The 26,470-nt window shown below is 36.1% G+C and overlaps 1 protein-coding gene across 7 annotated transcripts in view; it reads left to right on the forward strand.

The window, feature by feature from the left end:
• The window catches only part of PPARG (peroxisome proliferator activated receptor gamma), a 131,239-nt gene that overhangs the window by 50,379 nt on the left and 54,390 nt on the right, over positions 1 to 26,470 (forward strand). For 2 of the 7 annotated variants that reach the window (XM_027586520.1, XM_027586526.2), the window contains exon 1: positions 10,475 to 10,642. The exons of 4 other annotated variants lie outside the window; for them this stretch is intronic. In XM_027586520.1, the coding sequence (XP_027442321.1) occupies positions 10,489 to 10,642 (154 nt within the window). In that variant the 5' untranslated portion in view covers positions 10,475 to 10,488. Of the gene's footprint in view, positions 1 to 10,467; positions 10,643 to 26,470 lie in introns of those variants that run through there. One more of the 7 variants, XM_027586521.1, reaches the window with a different exon arrangement.

The following is a 26,470-nucleotide window of genomic DNA, read 5'->3' on the forward strand; positions in this document are numbered from 1 at the left end:
ATGGTAAGGAGACCTGATTGAAAAAAAACACTATTTTAACGGAACTGGAGAGAGCATCTAGTACTTAGGGGATCATGGATTCTATTCTAGCTTTGACTTTGGCATTAACTCTGTATTAAATCTTGGGCAAGGCCTCAGCAAGTCACTTAACCTCTCTCTGCCTTGGTTTCCCCATCTGCAAATGAAGAGTTAGATTATATGTTCTCTAAGACTTCCTGTAGATACAACAACCTCATCTCCACATTTCTGTTATCCTTTCTCAAGCTCCTATTTATTGTCCCCCCCTCCCCAAATGTTCTTTTCAAAGTCCCTTTAATCAGCTTGGCATATTCCTTGTCTCATTAACTCTTGGTCAGTTAAACTTCCTCACCTTAAGGCATAGGTCTTTTGAGTACGCAGTTCCCAAAATGTTTATCTGAAATTTCCATACTAGACTGAGTGCCGCATCATTCATTAATCTCCCAGAGGCTCTGTTCTCATCCTCTAGAACTCTTATGGATGCTCTTCCATAGATAACAATACACTTCCCCTTCAGGCAGTACATGAAAGAAACAATGGACGATACAATGGAATCATCCTATAAAATGACACAGTATGAAAATCTGGCCCATTGTTTCCTCCTGCTGCCTAAGGAAGAAGTTGTACCCTTTGGATCCCCATCAAGATTCTGGCTTGTCCACCTCCTCGGATTCCCAAGTAACAATGAAGCAATCTGGCCTTCTTCCCACTTCTCATTTCAATGTGTAGGATCCTTGTCAACTTGCCCAGAATGACTTTAGGCATTTTGAGCTATTCATCTGACTGTGTGCAATAGAAAAATAAAAACATAATTAGAAGAAGGACTGACTTTAAGACTCAGTTTTGTTTTTATTTCTATTGGAGTGTGTGTGTTCATTTTAGAATTGAAAAAGTTATTTCCTGTCTGTCTTCGCCTTCCTTTTGTGTTCAATAAGAAGTTTTTGGATGTTTAAAATGAGAAGTTTATTACAATGGGGTTTATGTTTGTAAATATAGAAACATAGCATCTTACTTCCTAGAGCTTAGTGTATCTGAAGAAAAGCAACCTTGGGGTATAAAGAACAAACTTGGTGGTTGGAATGTGGTTTAATTAGTCCATAAACCTGTCAGGAATCTTAGACTCTCTTCCTAAAGCTTTGCTGACACACAATACAGTTTTGGAAGAACCAGTTAAGTGTGTATTCTACGTATTCCCTATAATTTAGGAATAAACATTTGATAAAAACTGAAAGTCCCTGTTGATGGAAATTGTTAGGTAAAACTAAAGCATTAGTTATTTTATTAGGGTGTGATAAGTGGTTTTGTATATGCCATAAAAAGTAAAAGAACCAGTGGATGGATGTCCCGGTTGTAACTGTCAGGACCAAGGATAACAGAAAATTGAAGTTGAAATCAAATTCCTTGGAAATGATTGAAAAAGAAACTTAGGTATATAAATATTTTATGATGGGAACATTCAATGAACAGAAGATACAGATATGCCCAACTAAGAAAGTTTGGTGTTGAAGATATCTACCTTTTTAATGACAGAGAACAGATGAGATATTTATTCTTCCTTTGTAGTAGGAACTGTTTCAAGGTATCCGCATAGTTATACTTCCCAAAGGAAAGCTCTGCCTCATCAGAAAAGGGCAGCTAACAAATGCAGAAGGAGGGGGGCGCCTCGGGTGGCTCAGTTGTTTCCAAGCGTCTGCCTTCAGCTCAGGTCATGATCCCAGAGTCCTGGGATGGAGCCCCACATTGGGCTTCCTGCTCAGCAGGAGGCCTGCATTTCCCTCTCCCAGTCCCCCTGCTTGTGTTCTCTCTCTCGCTGTGTCCCTTTCTGTCAAATAAATAAATCTTTAAAAAAACAAATGCAGAAGGAGTGATAGAATTAGAAAAGCTTCATTTCATAAACTCAAAGTAGTGGTTCAGGAGAAGATCATTAAATGTGTTAAAATCTTTAAATGAGCAGTTGGTGAAACTGAACATCCTTATATGCCAAAGTCACAGCACACAGATTACTTTCTAGTTGCAAGGAGAAAAAAGGAACCTTACAATGGAAAGATCTGACTGTCATCATTCTAAATTAGTAGTTGATCTTAACATCATCAGTGGTCAGTCATATGCTGTGTCTCTGCTGTAATCGAATAGGAAGTCTAGAATATTACCTGTGTTACATTCAAGTAAAAAATGTTTAACTTGAATTCATAGATCTTTAAATATAACACCCAGTTTACAAGTAACACAGGGATAGAGCAGCAAGCTAAACGATACCACAAGAAAGCAACCAGACAAATCCAGAGGGTGAAACATTCTACATAATAACTGGCCTTATCTCTTCAACTGGTCAGTGGCCTTAAAATTAAGGAAAGTCTTTTAAAAAGACTTAAGGGACATTATAACCAGATGCATTTCATCATCCTGGATTAGATTCAGGTTTGAAACAAACCAGCTGTAAAGGAACATTTTGGGTCAGCTTGGGGAATTTTAAATATGGATGGATATTATTTGAAATGACTTGATATTAATTGACTTGAAGAAGCAGGTTGCCACTAAGTACCATATCTCGTTTTTATTTAAAAAATACAAATACTGTATGTATGTACTTAAGTATTGTATATACTTAGGATCATACATATGCTCAGAAAAAGAACCAATGAGAGAAACACAGTTCAACATTGATGCTCTCTGAGTAGTAGAAATAATTTAGTTTTTAAATTTGCAACAATGAATATAGACTGGTTTTGTAATAATAAGATTATTAAACAACAATATGCAGAAAAGGAACAGTGTACTTTGTCCTTTAAGGAAAATAAATACGTTTCCTTTGAGGAAAGAAGGTACAAAGACTAGAAAACACTTTCTTATCTTTCAAAAACATCTGGTAATAGTTTGTGGCTGTAAAACTTTGCCTATTTGTCTTTAGTCGGTGTGGTATAAAAAGTCACACAGACCTGGCTTTGAATTCAAACTCTATCGATTGCAAGCATTTTTACTTTTGGCAAGTCACCTTATTTCTCTAAACCTCTCTTTTCTCATCTAAAAGAATAATTGTGAGAACTAAAGACAATTGAAATAAATCAGTGCCTGGAACAGAATAGGCTCCCAAAATTATAATTTTATGAATTCTTATCAAAAATTTAAATCTTATACATGAAAACTTGATTAATAAAGTAATAAAAAGCAGCCATCAACTGACATTATTATCGCTTTTATTCTTTTAAATGAAGTTTTTATTTTGGGGTAATTTTAGATTTACAAAGAAGTTGAAGAGGTATTAATATAACCCTCACCCAATTTCTCCTATTGTTAACATCTTATATTACCTGCTATTGCTTTTAAATATGTTCCATGAACATAAATATGTTTCATGAAGAAATGGTATACAAGTAGAGTGTGGAATCCTCAAAAACAAGTATGAACTTTACAAGTTCACTTAGTAGTAGACCATTTTATTCATGATAGCATTTACAGAGTTGATAGAAAATAAAGTATAACTTTATAAATAGAAAGTAAAGTAAAACTCTATGACCCAAATCCATTACCAGGTTCCATATTGAAGCCCTATTTGGTACTTGCTATTATTTTCTTGTTTTGCTTTGAATAACCTCCCAGTGGCATTGTGAATTTCAAATGAGGTTAAAAACACCATACGGCTCTAATGTACTTTTTAAAAAAATTACAGTATTATTACTGCAAAGTGGAAGATTTCAAGTAGTAATTTTATTAGTTTCATAAGAACAAAGAACTATGGCGGTAGAAAAGACAACTGTTTCTACCTGAAGAACTTCAGAATGCTAGGATGACTCTTAAAGAATATATGAATGAGGCAAAAGGACATTTGTCAGCAAAATGAATTCCTGAATTGATAGCTCAAATATTGCTGGATTTTATTTACCAAGTTGTTTTTGAGTACTTTGTAGAAAGCAAAGTCTCTAAACTCTGTGATGAACTATAGCATTCTCATTGGTGATTCATGCACATTAAGTGAATCATATCATAGTACAAATGCTTTCATGCTGATAGACTTCTAACATAATTGTTGGCATTAAGGATAATGGATCGGAACAATTTATTTGAACATTTTATTGCATCATTTTCATGACAGAGCACAGTTTGGTGCTTTGGACTGGGAATGAAGAAACCTGATGTTTAGTTCAAACTCTGCTGCTAATTATCTGGGTAATACCTTGGGCAAATCATTTCATTTTTCTGGAACTCATTTTCTTTATGTGAAAAATTAAAAGAGTTTGAATATATTAATCTCCCCAGTATTAAGTTTTATAAGCCTGTGATCTCAATAATCCATATATTTCCTTTGGTACAGTTGCAGAACTGGTAAATTGTTTATTTTACATAAACTGAACTTGTGTATAGCACTGTGGCTCTGAGCTTGCTTTAGGATGTTTGTGAAATTCTAGTGTGGTTCACCAGTGATAAGATATGTTACCTAGGGAATCTCCATATCTGATCTTGAAAAATTAATTGTTAAAACCTGAACGTGAAGAAGATATGTTTTAGAGGTTTAGGATTTTACACAATGTAAATCTAGGTCAGTTGATAATACAGCCCATTGTATCTTATCATGCTTGGAACCACATTACTGGAGAACTTCAGATATTATAGGCAAAGACAACTTAAACATAGTTAAGGTGAGATGTCGTTGGTTCAAAGGTACAGTAATTTGAAAAGTGTTTAGTTGATCCCTAGAAAGTAGTTAGACAGGTTAGGCTCTTTTTCAGATATTACTGGCAAGTTAACTTTTGAAAGGGGAAAAGAAAAGGAAATTTTCAGTTGGTGTTTCTTTAAATCAAAATGGTATATTAGTTTGAAATATCAATCCTGTATAGAAAATGTTACTTTTTTTGAAAATCTGAACCAAATTATTGTTTTTGATTAAAGAAGAATGGACTTTGCCTTTAAAAAAAAAAAAAAAAAAACACAAATGTTCTCAACAGCAACCTTCCTTTGTCTCTTTCCATGGGAGTACCAGCCTTGCTGTAATGGTCGCAGTGGAATTTACATCTTACGATACAGGATTATTTGTTCCTCTGTTAGGCTTGTGTCCCATTGGAACATCATTTCTTCCATGTTGTGTCCCCTGTGACTATGAAGAAACCCTGAATTGATGCAACCACAGCCAGAAGCTAGAGTTCTGAGCCAGCTTGAAGTGGAGTAGGAAAAGGCAGCAGTTCTGGGTAGGGGGAGCACTGAGCCAGGTAGCCATTCTGCTTGTTCGCGATTATTCTGGTGTCCTTCAGAGTACCACAGGGGAATGTCTTGTTGGAACAAGCACATTAGTGATGTTGTTGTCAGTTCATTAGGTCTCTAAACTCTTCTTTGAATGATCTGTGTGAGACAGATGTGCAAGCAGCTGTTCTTTCATGATTCTCAACATCAACAAAAATAATAAACATGTTCTGTGCCAACTAGAGACACTGCTAGGCTCTAGAGATACAAAGAGGTGTTCAATCTTGTTCTCCTGAGGAGCTACTAACCTTTAGGGGCCAACATAAGTATTCGTAGCGCCTGAAGCATTAAATGAAGCGCTTTTAAAATGGGGTTACAACAACAAAAAAATACTGTACACACTATTTGATACCAATACTATAACATAGCTTATTTTACATAAAAGAAAAAGGAAGCAATTAAAGCAGTTTTAAAAATTCAATTTTAGGGTGCCTGGTTGGCTCAGTTGGTTAAGCGACTGCCTTCGGCTCAGGTCATGATCCTGGAGTCCCTGGATCGAGTCCCGCATCAGGCTCCCTGCTCAGCAGGGAGTTTGCTCCTCCCTCTGACCCTCCCCCCTCTCATGTGCTCTCTCTCTCAAATAAATAAATAAAATCTTTAGAAAAAAATTCAATTTTACTCTAGAGGATAAAATCCAGATTTAACCTACAGCCAAAAAAAGCAGGTTTTAATTAGCTTTCAAAAGTAACACAACACAAAAAGTATTTAATATTCTATTTTATGGATATATTAGATATAAATTATTCTAAACACTGAATAATGCTTTTATTTATTTTTTTAAAGATTTTATTTATTTATTTGACAGAGAGAGAGACACAACAAGAGAGGGAACACAAGCAGGGGGAGTGGGAGAGGGAGAAGCAGGCTTCCCGCTGAGCAGGGAGCCCGACGCGGGGCTCGATCCCAGGACCCTGGGATCATGACCTGAGCCGAAGGCAGACGCTTAATGACTGAGCCACCTCGGTGCCCCTGAATAATGTTTTTACAAACACTTTACATATATAATACTATGATTTTATTAACTATGGATTTTTAGACATGCATAGCTGTTATTAGTCCAGTTGCCTTCTTGTAAGTGTACTAAAATTTTGGGAGTTTTTTGGCTGAGTAATATTCAGATCCTTTTGGCTAAAGACAGGAATCATAAATAATACTGAAAACAAAATACTGAAGCATAGCCTTCTCAAATACCAAATTACATTTTTGTCCTAATGTCATAAACTAGGACAGAAATAAGTTTTTCAGCCTCCTCACTATATGGCCATTCCTAATTATCTTCATTCTTTCTCTTGCTGTTCATGCCTACTCTACCCACAGTCACATCCATACCCCATATGTCTCCAAAGTCCAAGAGGAGATGACCTTCTATATCACACAGATCCCTGCATCCCATAATAGAAGAAGCTGAGTTAGCTTTTGTGCAAGTGCATTAGGAAGGTGGTCTTCTACCATTCCTCTTCACTCTGCTGAATTAGCAAGGACTAGCCTTCAAAGGGGGTTCTCCATAGGATGGAAAGCCATAGACTTCTTTGTAGAGGTACCCTTCAGATGCAAAGTACTGATATGCAATTGGTGTGCAAAACACCTAGATATGGTCTACAGCTCCAACATCTTACATTATAGTCCCATTTACCAGCATGCTCTTTTATGCATCTTATTGTAATATTCTTTAGATTTTGATATTATGAAGGGTAGGACACTGGGGAATCTTAAGGCCTTGAAGATAGAAATAGTCACATGCATGTCAAAACTCTCATAAATTTTCTGTTGATCATATACTGTCCATTGATAGGAATGACTTCATTTAAGCAAATGTATTATTTCTTATATCAGTGCATGCTAATTGACCTTCAAAGTTAAATGAGCTAAAGGATCACTCTTTCAGGTATATTTGGATAATTTTGGTGAATATAGTTAAATATAAACTTATTGAGGATAGGAACTTTGGATTATTAATGAATTTATCTCCTATATCTAGACTAATATCTGGCACTCAGAAGGTATTTGGTAAATATTTGAGGAATACCTGGATGGATCACTGTAAAATAAAATAAGTCTTTTCAGTATCTCAGGGCAAAGCACATTCCTAATTAAATACAAATTGGGATTGATTCCATTTATTTTTGTCCATTTTAATATCCACATGAACATGTTATTTCTCAGTGACCTGGTGTTATAGTGTGATACAAAATATTAAAATATTGTTACTGGGGTGCCGGGTAGCTCAGTCAGTTGAGCATTGGACTCTTGGTTTCAGCTCAGGTCATAATCTCCAGGTCCTGGGATTGAGCTCTGTGCGGTTCCACGCTCAGCGGGGAGTCTGCTTGAGATTCTCTCCTTCTCCCTCTGCCCCTTCCCCCGCTCACACTCTTTCTCTCTCTCAAATAAATAAATCTTAAAAAAATAAATATTGTTACTAACATTAAAAATATGATTAGAAATCCACATTGTATGAGTATTTTGTTAGCAACTTGGGATGTTTTCTGTATTGCTTGATATGCTGTCAAGAGTTTAGGCAACATTTACTGAGCCTACAATCTACACGTTGATAAAAATTGTTGATAAAAATTGTAATTTTTGTTTATGACTATTTTTGAAATCCACAAGATAAGAATACATCCATCTTGTTCATTAAGCCAGCACCTAACTCAAGGCCTGCCAATATATTCTGATTTTTTGCCAATAAACATTTGTTGAACAAATAAATGAGTGAAATACAGTGAATAGGACAGGTTGTTGCTCTCAAACAATACCATCCAGGGGGAGTAGATGCCATTAGATTCAGATGTTAGAGAATAATTAGCTGTTAAAAATAATTCTATATTTGAATAACTAAAGCATAGTGTGAGTGAGAACTGTTAGGGGATTGGGCAACAGTAGACAGACAAGTTGAATGGTGTCTGAGGGGGGAAAAAAAGAGAATAGAAGTAATAGTAGGTAAAGAATCCAGAAATTAGTCCCTTTGATGATAGTTGGAAAGAACGGATCTGTGTATTGTCTGAATAGCAGAAGAGACCACTATCCAACTGGAGGACCAGCTTAATGCCTTTGGCCTCAGAAACTAAACTGATCTCCCTAGATAAAATTATGTAGCCTGAATGACCTACATCATCGTTGAAGAAATGTAGGAATAAGGGAGAAAAAGGCATTGAGAAACTCCCCACACCAATTCCATATCTATGGGTATTGAAAAATGAATGACAGTTATTGACTGATATTCCGTGAAAGAGTTAACATATTTTCCCCTTAACTCACTCTATACTCTGTCCCTGTGGTGACTGATTTATTAAAAGAGGTAATTTAGACACTTTTAAGAGTAGAAGTTGGGGAAGGCCAATAGTAGGCTGGCTGGTGAATTAGATACCTAAAAACCTAGATTCTAGTTCCACGTCACTACCTAACTGTTTAACCTGGAGAGTGTACTTGTCATTTGGGGGCCTTATTTTCTCATCTTATTAACAGAGTGTTAGACTTTTATAAAAAGTTTCATTCTAAAATTGTATCCTTCTGCCCGTTTTGTCCTTCTTATACTCTGGCATAATCTTAACATTTTAATAAACTTTTTTTAAAGTTGGGGAGACATTGGAATCTGAAAGCAAGAATGGGGAGAGGATAGGGAATTGAGGGAGAAACTGCCATTTCATAGGAAGAAAGCTAAAATTTGCCTTCCAGACTCAAGCACATCTTGGGACATTGAGGAAGAGCATCCATAAGCAGAATGGGCTTAAATTTTTGTTCTGTTTTATTAACAAGGAAATTGTCCTTGACTTCTAGAGTTGACTTTGATCTATCATTATATTCAACCAAAAATCGTAGACTAATCACACTTTTAACTATTATCATTGTGTCTGTAATACAAGGAAATTTCCCAGCTTTGAAAGGGAAGGAGAAACTCCTTTATTGACAGTTCAAGTTGAATATAGACAAAACTAATTCTACACACCTATAATTTCCTCAGTCATTTGGACTGTCAAGAAGCTTGCTTTCACTTGAACTACCTGAGTAAAAGCTTTTTGGGTTTTTTTAAGGTTTTTAAGCAATACAAATGCCCAACTCTCCACTTTATTCTGGGCTGTTGAGACCCAAGTATGCGTTTTCCCCACCAAGCTGTTTGCTCCATGATTACCAGGGAAACTTTGACTAGTCCCCTGGCAGGATGACCAGTTACTCAATGTAGATGAAACTGATAGATACTTAGGCCACTTGGGGGAACATTGGGATAAGTCTAAGGGAATTAATGCCATCTGATCATCGCCCTATGTGGGGTATCTTGATTAAATCCATAAGTCACTGCAATTCTATCAGGCCACGTATAGGACAAGTGGAGACCAGCTTCCACACTGAAGTTTGGCACTGCTTGTGTTTCTCCTTGCCAGAAAGGGCAAAGGACTTGAGCAAGAAGCCAGCTTTTTCCTGATTACAAAACTGACCACAGTTCCTCGCCAACCTATCAGTGTGAGTCTTTTTTTTTTTCTGCTAATGCATTATTCTTCTCAGAGAGAACTCCACTTTTTCTGTTATGACATGGCATTTATCATTTAAACATCAGCTACGTTCAGACCTTGATGCAGCATTACTCTCTCTGCTAGTGATAGATAAACTTAATCATCAAGTTTTTAAAAAGCAAACCCTGATAGAGCAAATCTAAACTGTGGCTCTCAACTATTTAATCTTATAGAATTTGTCAGTATCATTTTGGCCTTTGTCAAGGGGTGGGACAAATGCCTCAGAAAATAATATTTCAGTAGCATGCCAGTGTCGAATTTTAAAATACAAGTACATGTTTGAATTAAATAGCTTTCTTCAGATAATATGATTAGAGATTGCACCAGGAACAGGCAGCTAGAAAAAACTTTGTCCAAGTAAGTTTATCTGGTATTTCATAACCCAGAGATGTAAAGTTTCCCATTTAAGAAGCAATCGAAAACTGAATGATCTCTTTGCTCTGTTAGCTCTAAATACTGTACAACTCACGCCCCTCACAAGACACAGAACATGTGGGTCACTGGCGAGACAGTGTGGCAATGTTTTCCTTGTAATGTACCAAGTCTTGCCAAAGCAGTGAGCAACATTATGACACAATATTTGTCACAGCTGGCTCTCCAGCAGGACAGTGCCAGCCAATTCAGGCCTGGTCCTTTGTGGATTTATTCCCACCTCTCCAAAATATTTGGAAACTGATGTCTTAACTCATTGGTTGTGTTCACAAGTTCTACTACTGCAAGTCCTTTTCTTTTAATGGATTGGTCTTTTGCAAGAAATAGACAAAATATCAGTGTGAATTACAGCAAATCCCTCTTCCATGCTGTTATGGGTGAAACTCTGGGAGATTCTCTTATTGACCCAGAAAGCGATTCCTTTGCTGATACACTGTCTGCAAGCACTTCACAAGGTAAAGTCAATTCCAGATATGGCTATTGGGTTACTTTGGGCATTTTTGAAATGGTAAAATTGCTCTTGTAGTTTGTTTTCCAAGTTATATTCTAATATGAAATGTGTATAGTCCAGTACTTTTAATGCCTAGTTTGCTGCATTAGTGTTCACTTACAAGCATCAGAACTTTGAAAAAGAAACCTAAACTAATCCATATTTATCTCTGTGCATGGCTTCCATTTCCTGAATTGTAAGCATTAAGGGTATAGTTATATATTTTTAAATCCTATTCATTTTTATTTCCTGGGTTTATATGTGTTTCCCAAATATACTTAAGATCTTTTTAGAATATCCGAGGGGTCCCTTTTTCCCATTTTATAGTCTTATGTGGTACATATCTCTCAGGCAGATTTTATCCCCCCTACAGCATTTTTATTCCACTTAAAGCTCTCTCAGTATGTTTAGTTCTACTTTGAAATCTAGATATTTGTACATTTTATCTCTCCCAAAGAATTGTATGCTTCCAGAGTGTAGGACCAGCTTATAAACTATATTTCTTAGGATACCTGGCATGGTGCCTCATGCATTATCAAATAGATTGTGGGGACTCGGAGAATATCTATTCCAAGCATTTCATTTTACACATAAAGAAAACATGTCCCTAAATGCCAATTGCATGCTAAATAACTGATTAGCTATTACTTGTACTCAGATCTATAAGATTCAAGTAGATACCTCATTTTTCAAAATCCCTTTCTTGGTCAGTGCGAAATGTTAAGTTCTTCATTTCTACAGCTCCTTCTGCTGGAGTTTCTTAGCACAGCTTCTTCTGTTTTGTACTGTTTCATATTTATTTTCTGTATTTCTGTTTATTTTCTTTCTCATAGATACCACATAAAAATAGATTGTGTTAACTAGTGTGATTTTTGTTTTATAGTGTAAGTGCTAAAGCATTTCAGTTAAGTCACTTCACTGTTGAAATGAATGGCTTTACATTTTAATGTTTCAGTTTTTCTGGAAGCCTGAAGTTTGAACATATTATTCACAGATTTTTTTGTTAAAACATCAGGCTGTTTAAAAATTAAGGAAAAATATTTCCTGAAATACTATTTCATTCTATTATGATGATTTGATTCAGTATATGTATATATGTATGTGTATATATATGTATATGTGTATATATATATATATATACATATATATATATGTCATCTGAGCCTCTTAAATAGGAGTTTGGTTTCATTATATTATATAAAAATCTGTTATTCTATTTTTCTAAAAGCCATAAAAATTATTGCTATCTTTCTCCAGTTACTAATTTAGCCTACATCAGGGCAGAATGTCCTAGCTATACTGTGAAATAGTTCTTGAGTCAAAATTTGGTAATTTTGTCTGTTTGTGAAGAATACGTCCATAATGTAGTGCAACAAATATTTTAGGTTAACTGAGGAAAAATACTGTTTATGGTAAGAAATAGTTATGTGATCAAGTTAGTTTTCATTCTGTACTAATCTCTGTATGTTTATGCCTTGAATTTGCCCGGGGTTTAATTATTTTGAGTCTCAAATCCCCTCCAAAAGACTAACTCAGTACTTTTCTTCTTAATTAACATGGTACAGAATAGATTATTAGCAATTAAGAAATTACATATTGTACAGATAATTTAACTTTTGTTAAGTTAAATTTTTGTTAAGCCAGCTGATTACTTCTTATTCAAAAGTGTTGTTTTTCTGTTAAAAATATTATTCCTAAAGGCCAAAAACCTGTGGTTGTTAACTTCAATTGCATTTTGTAGCTACCCACTGTTTACTCCCCCCTTGCCAAAACAGACAAAAAACAAACTTGAAATTGGACATACAATCCTCATTAGCTATTTGAGGCCATCAGAGGTGAAACACTGTAGAGTTTAGGTATTTGGCTTTAATATGGTAATCAATTTAGGTATTCCTTCTTCCTTACTATAGGCAAGGTGGGCTTGGGGGTTGTTGCAAGTAGCTGGGTGCTACTTTGAAGAAAAAGTGTTTGTTGTGTGTAAATGATCCAGATGTCCAAGCTATATTGGTCATATTCATGAGATTCAAAAATGTATGTAGCCACTATGCCCAAAGAGGACTTCTGCACTTTTTCCTGGGCTCCATTATCATTGTGACCCCCCCCCTTTATCTTATTTCCCTATTTTCATCATGAGCTCCTTAAGTAACCCCAAGTAACCCCATGCTGGCTCTGAAACCATTTCTACTAGTAAAAATTGGCAAGATTGAAGGGAAGCTTCCACAAACTCAAGCTGAATATGCCTCCTGCTTTTAGTGCCAGACTTAGTCCTATGTGAATTCTATAATTTTAAAGTGTTGCACCAGAGCATTGAAAGATGATGACACGCTTGTCCTTTGGAGCTGATTGAGCAATGGAAATATGCCTTGGAGACATGATAAATGCTGCAATAGACAATCCTTTGAAACGAGCGCCTCTCCTGAGATAGGAGTGAGTGATTGATTGCCAGCCATTTTTATTGAGGGATACTTAAACTGTGTCTTTGTGACTCCAGGCAACTATATATTTGGAAGCATTTAAATAATTGACCAAAGTTTTCACCTTTCTAGAGGTTTTAAGGGACCCAAGTAGTATCAGGGAATGTAACTACCAGTCTTGTCTTGGCCATGTACATTTTGTGTGAATTTGAGTAAGTCATTTATCCTCTCTTCCCTCTGTTTCCACATATAGCAACAGACATACAGGGTTATTGCAAGGATTAAATGGGACACAATATTTGCGAAAGCACATCTGAAGTCCTATAGAGAGTTTACTGTTTTGGTCTTCTAGTATTAATCACTTATAGATGGAAGAGAAGACATATGATATCCTCAATTGGAAGCATTTTAGGGAATATATGGGGGGAAACTGCAGAATTCTTTGTGCATCAAAATAAGTGGCAGTTTTTGAGTGAGATGAGGCTTCTCCATGATCTCCCATGAATGTTTTGATAAGGAAATAATCATACTTAGAGAAAGCAACTTTCTGTCTGATTTTTTTTAATGGGGCAATTACCTCCCACTTTCATTAATGTTTGTTAAAGAAAAGATTGGATTTCCAAAAGCTGAAATCATTCTTTAGCCCTAAATGAAAGCAGTGATTACACGTTTTCTTCTCTGAGACATTGAAAAACTATCTTAGATTATAATATTCTTTCTGATGAAGATTTAGGTAATTGACACAGCTCTGAATTTCATAATCTCACATTAGTAATAATTCAGGGCCTTTTTCTAGAATTTTACTATTGTCCATATTAATTTTTTTAGTATGGCTCTATTTTATCATTTATTTCTCTGATTTAACTGTTCATATCTCTTTTCTGATCACCAGGTCTTAGTAGATTTGGTAGATTTCCAGACTCAGAATGTCCTTGCTGTGTTTGCAAAAACTATCGTTTCTCTTCTACTTCCCCCCAAATTATGAATTATAGGAAACACCAGAAACAGATGTCATGTATATTAGATGCTTACAAGAAAACACAGCATTTAAAAATGTTTTTATTTATTTTCCCCCGGCATCCCTAAGGAATACAACTTGTCTTGAAAGCTGCCTGACAGCAATTATCCATTTAAACTGTTCATTGCAGTGTAAAACATAGGTCATTAAATGGAAAACAATTTTTATAAGCTCTGATAGTTTGTCATAGATTACTATCTTTGTCAATATTCTCACCTATAACTTGAATAAGGTAACCCTTAGGAAATTCTAAAATCATCATAACTCCTTATAAAGCATATAGTCTTTGCATCAGAGGAAATCTGAGCACAATAAATGTCTTCACTGTATTAGATCAACAGAACTGACATGGGTTCTGTTATTTTAGCTTCTTTTGGACACCCCCTTTAAATTAGGCATAAGAAAGTTGTCCAGTAAATGCCTCGTGTCCATCTACTAGTGTTGAATATTTGCAAAAATATATGTGATAGTGAATGAATCAGACTCACTTAGATGGAACTAAGTTTCTGTAAACCTCTACTAGATTACCTTTTTTTGTAGATACGGTTTTGCACCTGTAACTAATTTAGAGACACGGGAATTTCATATGCATCTGATAGCAACTGCCGTCCAACTCCAGTAACCTCAGAATTAAGATCGTGTGGTTATTTGAGTACACAGTTTTTTAGACCCATGTAATTTTTATCAGGTAAGAGATTTGCCAACACAAGACTGAAGTTCCCACAAGTGGTGAATGGTTTGCATTATAAAGTAAATTTAAAACAGTCAGCTGTCAATTACCGACAGGTAGAGCAGCCCTTATGACCTCCCACTGGGATTCTTGTACAGCATTTTAGCTGACTTTCTAAATGAGAAACTTTCAGCCATCCAGCCTAATCTGCCAGATACGTGGTCCTCAAAAGCCTATCAGACTTCTAATATGTATTGAGCACCTACTACATACAAGTAGGGCACCATAGTGAATGTTGTGATGTCTAAACACCCCTCCCTATCTTTCAAAGCTCTGTATAATCTGTTTCCACTTTGTGTATTTTATTTCCCTCCACACCCCAGAGAATCATCTGCCTTCTTCTACTTGGACTGATCACATTGTCCCAAGAATAAGCCGGACTCACTCATGCCTCTAAGCCTACCACGTCCTGGAATGCCTTTCCTAATTCTGCCACCTTTTCAAATCCCCCCTATCCTTCAATGTCAGGTACAAGTAACCACCATGACACTAGACCTCCTCTTAATACATTACTGTTAATTGTTCCTCTAAACTGAAAATATGTTCAGAATATATCTCCTCTCCCCACTTCACTGCCAGCACCCTCATCCAAGCCACTGTCTCTTGCCTGGATTGCTATCCCACTCTTTGACGGGTTGTCCTGCCTCTGCCCTCACCTCCCAGCTGCTTAGTCTCAGCCCATCATGCAGAGGGATCACGTTAAAATGTAAGCCAGATCTGTCACTCCACTCACAACCCTACAGCAGCTCCTCACTTCACTTAGCATGGAAGCCCAGTCTGCCCCAACCCCCCACCCCACTGCGATCTACCGCTCTGCCCTTTCCTCAGTCGGCTCCGGCCACACTGGCCTCCTTGCCGTTCCTCCCACATTCCAGACATGCTCCTGCCTTAGTGCATTTGCTCTAGTTCTTGCTCCTTCCTTGAACCCTCATCCTCTGACATCTTCTTGTCAGCTCCTTCTAATCTTGGCTCAGATCTCACTTCTAGTAAGGACTGCCTCTACCCTGCTGTTGTTGAATTATCTGTCCTCCCCACTGCCCTTTCCCTCCTCCTGCTCCATAGTTTTATTTCTAAATTATTCATCACCTCCTTACATACTATACTATTTACTGATCTATTGTATTTATTGTCCACTTTCTCACACTAGCATATTAACACCATAAAGGCAGGGGTCTTTGTCTAGTTTGTTCACTCACTGGTATATCCCAAATGCCTCAAACGTGTTTGGTAAATGGCCAGTTTATTAATACTTGTTAAAATGAAAGAATAATATCCTCTCTTCTGCGTTGGTCTGTATCACACTCTTTAGCCCTTAATTGGAGACTGCCTGATGTTACTTTCTGTTTTATATATTCCCCTAATCCAAATTATAGTTGTTGAGGATAAGACCCATGTTTTATTCTCTTCTTTATTCCGCAAGTATCTAACATATAAGACGTATCTAATAAACTCTTATTGTTGACTTATTAATACCCAGCTGACCTGCTGCTGTACCTCACCAGCTCCTGAGGTCAAGCTCTAGAATATGTTCAGTAAGTAAAAACAAAAGTTTAGTGTACATGCTAACATATTATTCTAAAACCCATGCTGATATAAACAAACCAACAACATTATATATGTTAAAAACCAGGTACAAATCTATTTTGAATTACCGATTGTACAGTTATTTGCATCATATCCCTCCATTGGTTTGGATTATCATTAGTTGAATATTATTTGAATATTAATTTGAATATCACAGTTTGTGAATTATCCAAATGCCTGGCTTCTTTTGCAAGTCTGCCTACCTTTTGATACTTCCAGTATTCGTTTGAAATTTTAGGAGACTTATTTGCTGGCAGTGCTAAGGAAAGCAAGCTATTTGATTAGGTAAAAAATATCCAATATGTGAAGCACTTAGCACAGTGCCTGATGTGTGATAAGTGTCCAACAAATGTTAGTTTTGTCCTCTCACCCCTAAAATGGAAGTTACAACTTTGGGATAATATAGATTTTCATTATCCATGCTATCAAAAGTTTTCTGTTACTATAGTTAAGTAAGTCAGACTTACTTCTTACTTGCTTACAATCTTTTCCTTAGCATTTTTCCCCAGAATATTTAGATGTTATCTGATAGATACATATTATTAGTCACAGTTCCAGAAGAAAGAAACCCAGGTTCAAACCCAGAGCCAATGGCAAAACTCAGGAATGGAACAGCAGTTCTAATATTCTTCACAGGTTCTAGACATGTGAGCACCATGGCTCACCTTACTTTGTTGAATTAAGTCACTTCTTTTGGAAAAAGTAAAACATTCATTACTTGGCATTACCAATTGAATATTTTTAATGTAAGACTGTTGGATATTACTTTACTGTTGTCTTACACTTTACCAAAAACCCTGACTTTAGTATAGTTTTAAAAATTTAGACCTATTCTATGGACCTTCTGGGCAAGTTTGCTTAATTGACTAAAACGTAATGCTGAAAAGAACCAAACGTGTCAGTTTGATATAAGTGTGGTCAGATTTACAGAGAAATCTCTGCCATTTTCAAAGAAACCTCCTTGCCACTGATATAACCACATCTCTAGCCAATTACGAGATACAAACAATTGACCCAAACAGATGACCCAATTGGCCAAGAAATCGATCCAATTTGCAAGCCTATGTCCTAACACAAAATTTAATCATTTTGATGTCCTATTCATTTAGGCCTAAGGTAACTCAGGTAATATAAGGGTCATGCTAGATAGTAGAGACAAATATCTTTTCCTTGGAATAGCTTTATAAATAATAATCCAAATCCTAATCATTCCGCAGGGTCCTCAGAATTCAAAACCCAGCTCTACCATGTAGTTATCCTGGATTATTTCAGAACATGTTGGTCTTTTTCTCCTCTATATTTCTAGAGCACTTCCTGTCTCTCTCACTAGTTTGGTCTCTATACTGCCTTCTATTATTAAACATCTTTCACCTTGGTAAGCTTCTCAAGGTCAAGAACCATGTTATAATGTATTTCTTGTGAGGCCTGAGAAATACCTTGCGCATACAGTATTAGGTAATTGATTATCTTGATTTGAGATGATTTGGGTTTCATATTACTGATCAAGCATGTACTGAGATTAAGATATTGAGAAAGGAAAATACCAAAGAAAAGTAAAACAAAGAGAGATTTTGGGAAGAGAAATACTGTAGTAAAATATAACTCTTCTAAGACAAAAAGTTGATGAAACAGATTGTTGATACAAAGAAGAGTTAAATAATTACCATAAAATTGGTAGCTTGGATTTAAGCCACAGATTTCATTTCATTTAAATTGAATGTTTCAAAAGACAACTCAACTGATCCAAACATGTTAACTTCGCAAACATAGGAGTCCTAATGTAGGCATTAGTATTTGGGAAAAGATTTCCTGCATTTAAAAAAAAAAATATGCAGCCATCAAAAGGAATGAGATCTTGCCATTTGCAACAACGTGGATGGAACTGGAGGGTGTTATGCTTAGTGAAATAAGTCAATCAGAGAAAGACATGTATCATATGACCTCACTGATATGAGGAATTCTTAATCTCAGGAACAAACTGAGGGTTGCTGGAGTGGTTGGGGGTGGGAGGGTTGGGGTGGCTGGGTGATAGACATTGGGGAGGGTATGTGCTACGGTGAGTGCTGTGAATTGTGTAAGACTGTTTAATCACAGATCTGTACTTCTGAAACAAATAACGCAACATATTTTAAGAAAAAAGAAAAAGAAGAAGATAGCAGGAGAGGAAGAATGAAGGGGAGTAAGTCAGAGGGGGAGACGAACCAGGAGAGATGATGGACTCTGCAAAACAAACTGAGGTTTCTGGAGGGGAGGAGGGTAAGGGGGATGGGTTAGCCTGGTGATGGGTATTAAAGAGGGCACATTCTGCATGGAGCACTGGGTGTTATGAACAAACAATGAATCATGGAACACTACACCAAAACAAATGATGTAATATATGGTGATTAACATAACAATAAAAATAAAAAAAAAAATACAGGGGGTGCCTGGGTGGCTCAGTTGGTTAAGCGACTGCCTTTGGTTCAGGTCATGATCCTGGAGTCCCTGTATCAAGTCCTGCATCGGGCTCCCTGCTCGGCAGGGAGTCTGCTTCTCCCTCTGACCCTCCCCCCATGTGCTTTCTCTCTCTCATTCTCTCTCTCAAAAAAAATAAATAATCTTTTAAAAAAATAAATAAATAAAAATAAAAAAAATACAGGGTTCTTGTAAGGCAGGATAGGCCTTACATCTAAGCCAAGCATGTCTAAAGCAAAAACATAACTTTTAATACTCCTTAGGGTAAAATGTGCACCTTTTGAATTTTTTCCTTCCCGGTTTACACTGACTTGAGGACCTTATTTGAAGATGTATTTAGCCTTTATTATACAATGAAGCCAGTTAGAATAATAGGTAGTTTATTGAGACTGATTTTAATACCATTTTGTAACTTCTGAATAGAAAAATTCTTAAATACACTAAAAATTTCATAACAATTTTTATAACACAAATAAGAGTTTTTGTTGGCTTCTGTGACTGGTCTGCATGTTTCCTTCTATCAACTCCCATTCCCAAGACCCATCTCTCCTGTTTAAGTTTTTTATCGGAGTATAAAATACATAGAGAAAAGTAGGTAAATCATTTTCACAAATGAGCAAATGTGTAATTCGCACTCAGATAAGGAAACAGAACAATACCAGCCCTCTGGAAGCCCTCTGAGTGTTCTAATTTCTAACCCCTGGATTAGTTTGCCTGTTTTGGGATTTTATATGAATAGAATCATACATTGTTTACTCTTTTGTGTCTGGATTCTTTTGCTCAGCATTTGTTTCTTAATCACATTACTGAGTATAATTATACTTCATTCTTATTACTGTATTTCATTTTGTGAATGTATCACAATATATCTATCCTACTGTTGATGGGCATTCAGGTATTTTTCATTATTGCAAATAGTACAACTAGGAACATTCTCGTATAGGTCTTTCAGTGAACAAGGATACACATTTCTGTAGACATATACATGGGCCATAGGGTGTGTTCAGCTTTAAGAGGACCCTACCAGACAGTTTTGAACATGGCTGTACCATTTACACCAAGCAGTGTCTGGAGTGTTCCACTTGGTCCACATCTTTATTGGTACTTGACATTTTCTTTTTCATTTTAGCCATGGTAGTGGGTTTATGGTGGTATCACACTGTAATTTTTATTTCTCTGTCTCTGATAACTAAAATGTTAAGCACTTTAAAAAAATATTTATTACCCATTTGGCTATTCATTTTTGTGAAGTGCTTGTTCAAGTCTTTTGCCCATTTTTATATTGGGTACTTTAGATATGAGTTCTAAAGCATACTTTGTCAAAAATAAATAAATAAATAAATAAAAATAAAGCATACTTTGTCAAATGTATATGTTGCAGATATGTTTTCCCACGCTGTGTGTTACTTTTTCATTTACTTAATAATCAGTTTTAATCTTAAATATTGTCCAGCTTATCTAATAATGCTTTTTATGAAGTGTTTTATGAAGAAATCTTTGCCTACTCCAAGGTTGATGAAGTGTTGTCCTAATTTTTATTTTGAAAACTCTTTTGTTTCATATTTCACATTTAGATCTTCAATCCACATGGAACTGATTTTTGTGTATGTTTTAAGGTAGAGGTTGATTCACTTTTTTCCATATGGATGACATACAGTTGACCTACTTCATTTATTTACGGGGTGACCCTTTCCCCACTACACTGCAGCGACATTTTGGTCATAAACCAGGTGACCATATTCTTGTGGGATTAATTCTGGACTTGCTCTCCTGTTGCATTGATCTGTTTTTCTCTTTGCACTAATTGACGTATTGCCTTACTTACTGTAGTTTTATAATTGGGTTTAATATCTGGCAGTAAATTCCTCTAGTGCTGTTCTTCTCTTCAAGATTGCCTTGGCTATTTTTGGCTCTTTGAATTTCCATATAAATTTTAGACTCAGCATGTCACTTTCCACACAAGAATGCTAGTATTTTGATTGGAATTTTCCTGAATCTATAGATAAATATGGAGAGAATTGACAGTTTATATTGAGTATTCCAGTCCATGAACACAGTATATCCCTTCATTTATTTAAATACTTTTTTAAAATAATATTTTTGAGTTTTCATTATAGCAGGCTTACACATATTTTGCTAGATTTTCCCCCAAGGCATTTGATGTTTTTGGTGCTATTGTAAAAATCATTTTAAAATGTCATTTTCTGTTTGTTGCTGACTTATAAAAATAGAGTTCATTTTGACCTTATATCCAGCAACTTTCCTGAATTCTCTTATTAATTATAATGGGTTTTATTATATACACACAAACATATATAATTATATGTATATATATATATATATATGTGACAATCATGTCATCTGTGAGTAATGTTAGTTTTATTTTTTCTTTTCTAATCCTTGTTTTTTTCTTCCCTGTTGCACTGGATAGAATTTCCAATACACTGTTGAATAGAAGCAGTGATAGCTAGTATGCTTATCTCATTCCTGATCTCAAAGGAAAGCTTTAAATATTTCACCATCAAGTATGATGGCTCCTTTAGGTTTTTGTTTGTTTGTTTTTTATGGATATGCTTTATCAGATTATTGAAGTTCTCTTCTCTTGCTAGTTAAGAGATTTTTTTTTTAGATCATGGATGTTTTGAATTGTGTCAAATGTTTTTATATAGAATATTTTTGATAATGCTATAATAGCTCGGGAGGAGTATTTAAACATGAAAAATGTTTACTATGGATATTTTAATACCACATTATAGTATTTTTTGAGATAATATGTGATATAGCTAGTGAAAATCTGCAAATCAGCCCATAACCACTGGCAATCTGGCTACATCTGTTTTGACACTTTTGTTCTCATATTTGTTTAGCTTAAGACCATTGTCTTTTCATTAAGAGTGCTTGGCACAGTAAATTAAAAACAAGAGTACACAGGAGCATAGCATATCATATCATTTTGCCAGACTAAACAATTCTGAGTAAGACAATCCCTTTCTACTCTGTGATAATTTCAAGCTATTCAAGGTGCTTCAGTAGTAAAGCATTATTTAAAACCACTGCCACCCTTACCTTTTCCTGGTTGCAAGAGGGTCCTTGACAGTGTTTGAGAGGTGGACAAAGCAAAGAGAAACAGTACTCTGGCATCTCTTTGGTAGCCCCTCCTTTCTGACAGTTACAAACTCCTGGACCATTCCCTTAATTTTTTTCTTTTCCACTCAGTCTCCTGTCTCCCATTTTCATTACCCTCTCACTGCAAAGCCCAAACCAAAATTTGCAGAGGGAGCTAGCTGGGGAGAACATTCCAGTTTTGTTTTGTTTTTTTCCTGACCTCCACACCGTTCTTCACTTACTACCAGTATATGCTTGGTAAAGTAGGAATTTCAATCAAACCAGAATAACTAGCTGTTCAACAGACTTAGGTTTAGTGTTGATTCAATTACTAGGAAGTCTCCCTTTAGAAACGTGAAGGTAGTTTTAGCAAAAGAACCAAGCTTGACTCAGTTTGGCCATGGTGAAATAGAGGACATGAATCTCCAGCTCAGGAAGCAGAAGAAATGATGGCTATGGATGAGGGCATGATCCTGTAATCTTTCCTGTCTCCTGACCCCTCAGGACTGGGTTAATAAGCAAGCTATCTAAACAAGATCTGACCCATGCAAGAGAAAATGAACTTTTGAAAAACATAAGTGCACATGGTCTTCTCTAAAAGCTGATGATAGGCCCTTTGTTGATCTGAATTTGAAAATTTGTTACAAGACCTTCTGGCTCCTTATAAGGAAAGTGCATATATGGTTACATATTGGAATGCTTCCCCTCTGCCAGAGTTATCAGTGGGAGTATCAATGGGGAACCAAACCACAGAAGCATTAGATTTGAGTTTTAATATAGTCTAAGTAGACAACTGAATGAAAATATATTTTTTCACATTGAAGAAACAAATGACACAGCAAAGAATCCATTTCTAATCCTTTTCTTAATTCATGGTGGCCAAAATAAGAGGTTCTCTGTTCTGAGAAATCACAACAGGATTCAAATCCCAATACCTATTACCTGTGCGACAACAGGCAAGGCACTTAACCTCTTTTTTTTTTTTTTAAGATTTTATTTGAGAAAGAGAGTATGAGCAAAAGGGGAGAGAGACAGAGGGTTGAACGGTCTCTGCACTGAGCATGGAGCTCAACATGTGGGGCTCAATCCCAGGACCCTGAGATCATGACCTGAGCTGAAACCAAGAGTCAGATGCTTTACCAAATGAGCCACCCAGGTTCCCTGCACTTAACCCCTTTCTGTCTAATGTTTTCAATCCATTGGGAGTGATAATAATTGTATATAACCCATAGGTTATATACATATATATAACTATTCATAGATGTAAATTATATCTATGTATACATTTATAAATTACAAATATATACATTAATAAATTATAAATCACATGTGTAATGGTTTTAAGGTACAATGTCTGCCATGTAAATACTTCAAAATTGTTATCTATTATTAAGTTGTACTTCTGCTAATGGGATCCAGAGTCTTTTTCCTGCTTTCTTGATCAAAATCTGTGATACCAGTGAAGGAAAAGAAATTAATTGATAGAATTTTTTAAATGCTTGAGCCAAAAGGACAACCAACTATTGATCAAGCATTAAAAATACATTAAAATTTTCTCTACTTTTCCAGGTTTTATTGCATGATAATTCCTTTTAAGAGGACTGAGAAACATGCAAGGAATATATATATTCCCTCTGTTCAGTGAAATCATGGGAAGATACTACAATGAAAAGATATTTAGCTTAATTTTTACTTCTACAAAAGTAAGACTTGTACCTAGTTTTAAAAGTCAGGATAAAGCTTTTCATGAACAGAAACCCTCAGTCCCCAGTTCCTATTCCTCAGAAACAGTCATTTTTAATTCTTTTAAACATTTCTCCTGGAATTTACCTCTATGTCTTTAAAATAACATGTGGTATGCTGCTATTTTGAAAGTTGTGTTCATTCCCCACAGACTTCCTACAGTGGAAGATAAGAAGTTAGCTCTTTACCACCACACCCCTTTTCCCAAAACACACACTTGTCCTCCCTGCCATCTTCATGATGTATTTGTAATTTTCAGTGAAATTAGTTGTCCGTGTTTACATCGCATTAGCTTTGAAAGTACTGCTCCCAGTTGAGCCAGGCAGTATACTACAGTTCTGTTTCCCATCCTGAATAGCTGTTTATTTTTCTGGAGTTAATTTTTTTTAACTTAGAAACTGTTCATTTTTATTGTTCCTTTTCCAGAACTATCACTAGTTCTTCAACTCTCTGACAGTAATAAAAACTGTCTCTAAGCAGTCATATATATCAGGCACTCTGATTTCTTGGGTAATCTCATACGGCCTCCACCTTCCCGTTCCATTCTATCCAGGCTGCTCGGGATCTGTTGTCCTGGGTCTTCCTTTCTCCCCTCCTCTATTTAAGTCCTTTATTTCCTGGATCCCATGTTTTCCTTTTGTTCTGGTGTGGAACTCTCAGAAAGAGTACCTTGGGGGGGGGTGACCTTTTTTTTTTTTTTGAGGTCCTCTGTTTCTGAAAATGCGCTTCTACTCATCATACACTTGAGTGAAGGTTTGTTTGGCTGAGTCTAAAATTCCAAGTTGGAAATAATAATTTTTTCTTTGAATTTTGAAGACCTTGCTCTATTAAATTTTCTGGCTTCCAGCATTGCTGTTGGGCAGTTCACTGTCATTCTGGTTCTGATCCTTTATATGGGCTTTCTTTTTTTTTTTCCTCCCCATCTGGAGGCTTTTCAGATGGTCTCTCTAAAAAGAGTGTTAGTCTTTATAGTGACTCCTTTCTGCATGGTTTAAGAAATCCTTTCTTTCTTGAGTCTTGTTGTTTGAACCAGTGTAAATCCTTGCCCTTAATCACTCTAAAATTAAAGAAAACCTGAGGGACAGCTTAATAACAGTTTTCAGGTACAAGTGGTAATGGGCAAATATGCAGAAAATAGTAGCTATGTATGTTTAGAAAAATGGGGGGGGGAGTTACAAACTCCAACATAGGTTCCACCATCACTTCCCCAACTCTTCTGTCAAATGTGAAACTCTGCAAATGCACACTGTGCCTTCCCTCTCCTTTGTACATTTTCATGAATTATTAGCATATGAGCCTTAAGAAGTTCTGCATAAACCTATTTAACCTTGCTTGACCTAGCATTTCCTAAATTTATTTGCTCACTAATTTTTTTTCTTTTTAATTATTTTAAAAGGAACATCATTAACATATGTATAACACAGTTGGAGAAAAGCCAGATAAGACCTAGACTTTCCTGGCTACAAAAGAGCAATTAAGCATTGGAATGAGTAACCAAGAGAAGCCGTGGACTCCTTTTCCAGAGGTCTTTAAAACAGGACATCTGTTGAAGGCGTAGTCCTGTTTGAACAATAGGACTTTGCTGGTGTTTCTTCCTCTTCCTGTCCCCTAGTGGTAGCATTGGAGGCTGTTAGCCCACCTTTTACATGATTCTAGTACTCTGGTTAAGTATAAGAATTACTACTGCTGCCAATAATTATATTTATTGAGAACTTACTGTCTGGACATATGTTAGGTGCTTTATATATATTATCTGAATTAATCTTCACAGCACCTCTATGAGGTAGGCAATATTATTTTACAGATGGGCTCACTAGGTAAAAAGACATCACAAAACTGGCAAGCAATAAGTCAGGATTCAAATCCAGGGCATCTGATGTGATAACTGGCTCATTTATCTTCACTGTGCATGTTCAGAACAGCAACCCACAAAAAATAAATAAAATATGTATGCCTGTATTTATTATGTAAAAACTTGGACTGATCTGTGCTCACTTTATTAGACTATTCCCTAAACCTTTTGATGAATTCAGATTTTATTTTTGTCAGAAACAAATTCTGTTACAGGTGATTTTATGCTAATTTGCCATCCAGTAAATGGGTACTTGCATGAGACGTCTTCCCTTCATAAATGTGATGTCATGCCTGTATATCAAGATTCCCAAAAATCTGGATCTGTGAAAATTGGCATAGGTTAAAAGTCCCCATTTTCAACATTTTTTGACAGAGTAACATCTTCATAATGGGATGTAGAGAATGCTAGGGTAGGAGACAGAAAAACCTGGACTCTCATTCGGTAAGCCCCTGACCGTGTGTTCATGGGCAAATCATTTCTCTCATTTTCTTCATCTGTCAAATGAGGGACTTACAGTATCTCAAAAAGGCCATTGCCACTCTAATATTTCAGGATGATTTTGTCTCTGGATATCAGCTATCATCATGGGAGAGGACTTCAATTAGAAAATTCCCAGGTCAATTTACACTGCAAAATGATTTGCATTAATCAGTAGGAGGGGCTGGATAAAGAAGCTGAAACCATATTGATGAGCACTGCGACATTAAACTGAAACAAATCAGAAGAGATTGAAAAAAATCAGTGAGTTGGTGTCTCTTTAAGGCCACTTCCAACAAAACTACTAAGTTTTAGAGAATCCATGAAAGGCTTTTTTCTGGCACCTTCTCTTGTTGCACAGCTTAACACCTTTCTCCAGTGAAGCTTTTATGTGATAATTACTCAGTCTTTAT

This window comes from Zalophus californianus, chromosome 1, assembly GCF_009762305.2.
Source record: "Zalophus californianus isolate mZalCal1 chromosome 1, mZalCal1.pri.v2, whole genome shotgun sequence".
Taxonomy (NCBI): domain Eukaryota; kingdom Metazoa; phylum Chordata; class Mammalia; order Carnivora; family Otariidae; genus Zalophus; species Zalophus californianus.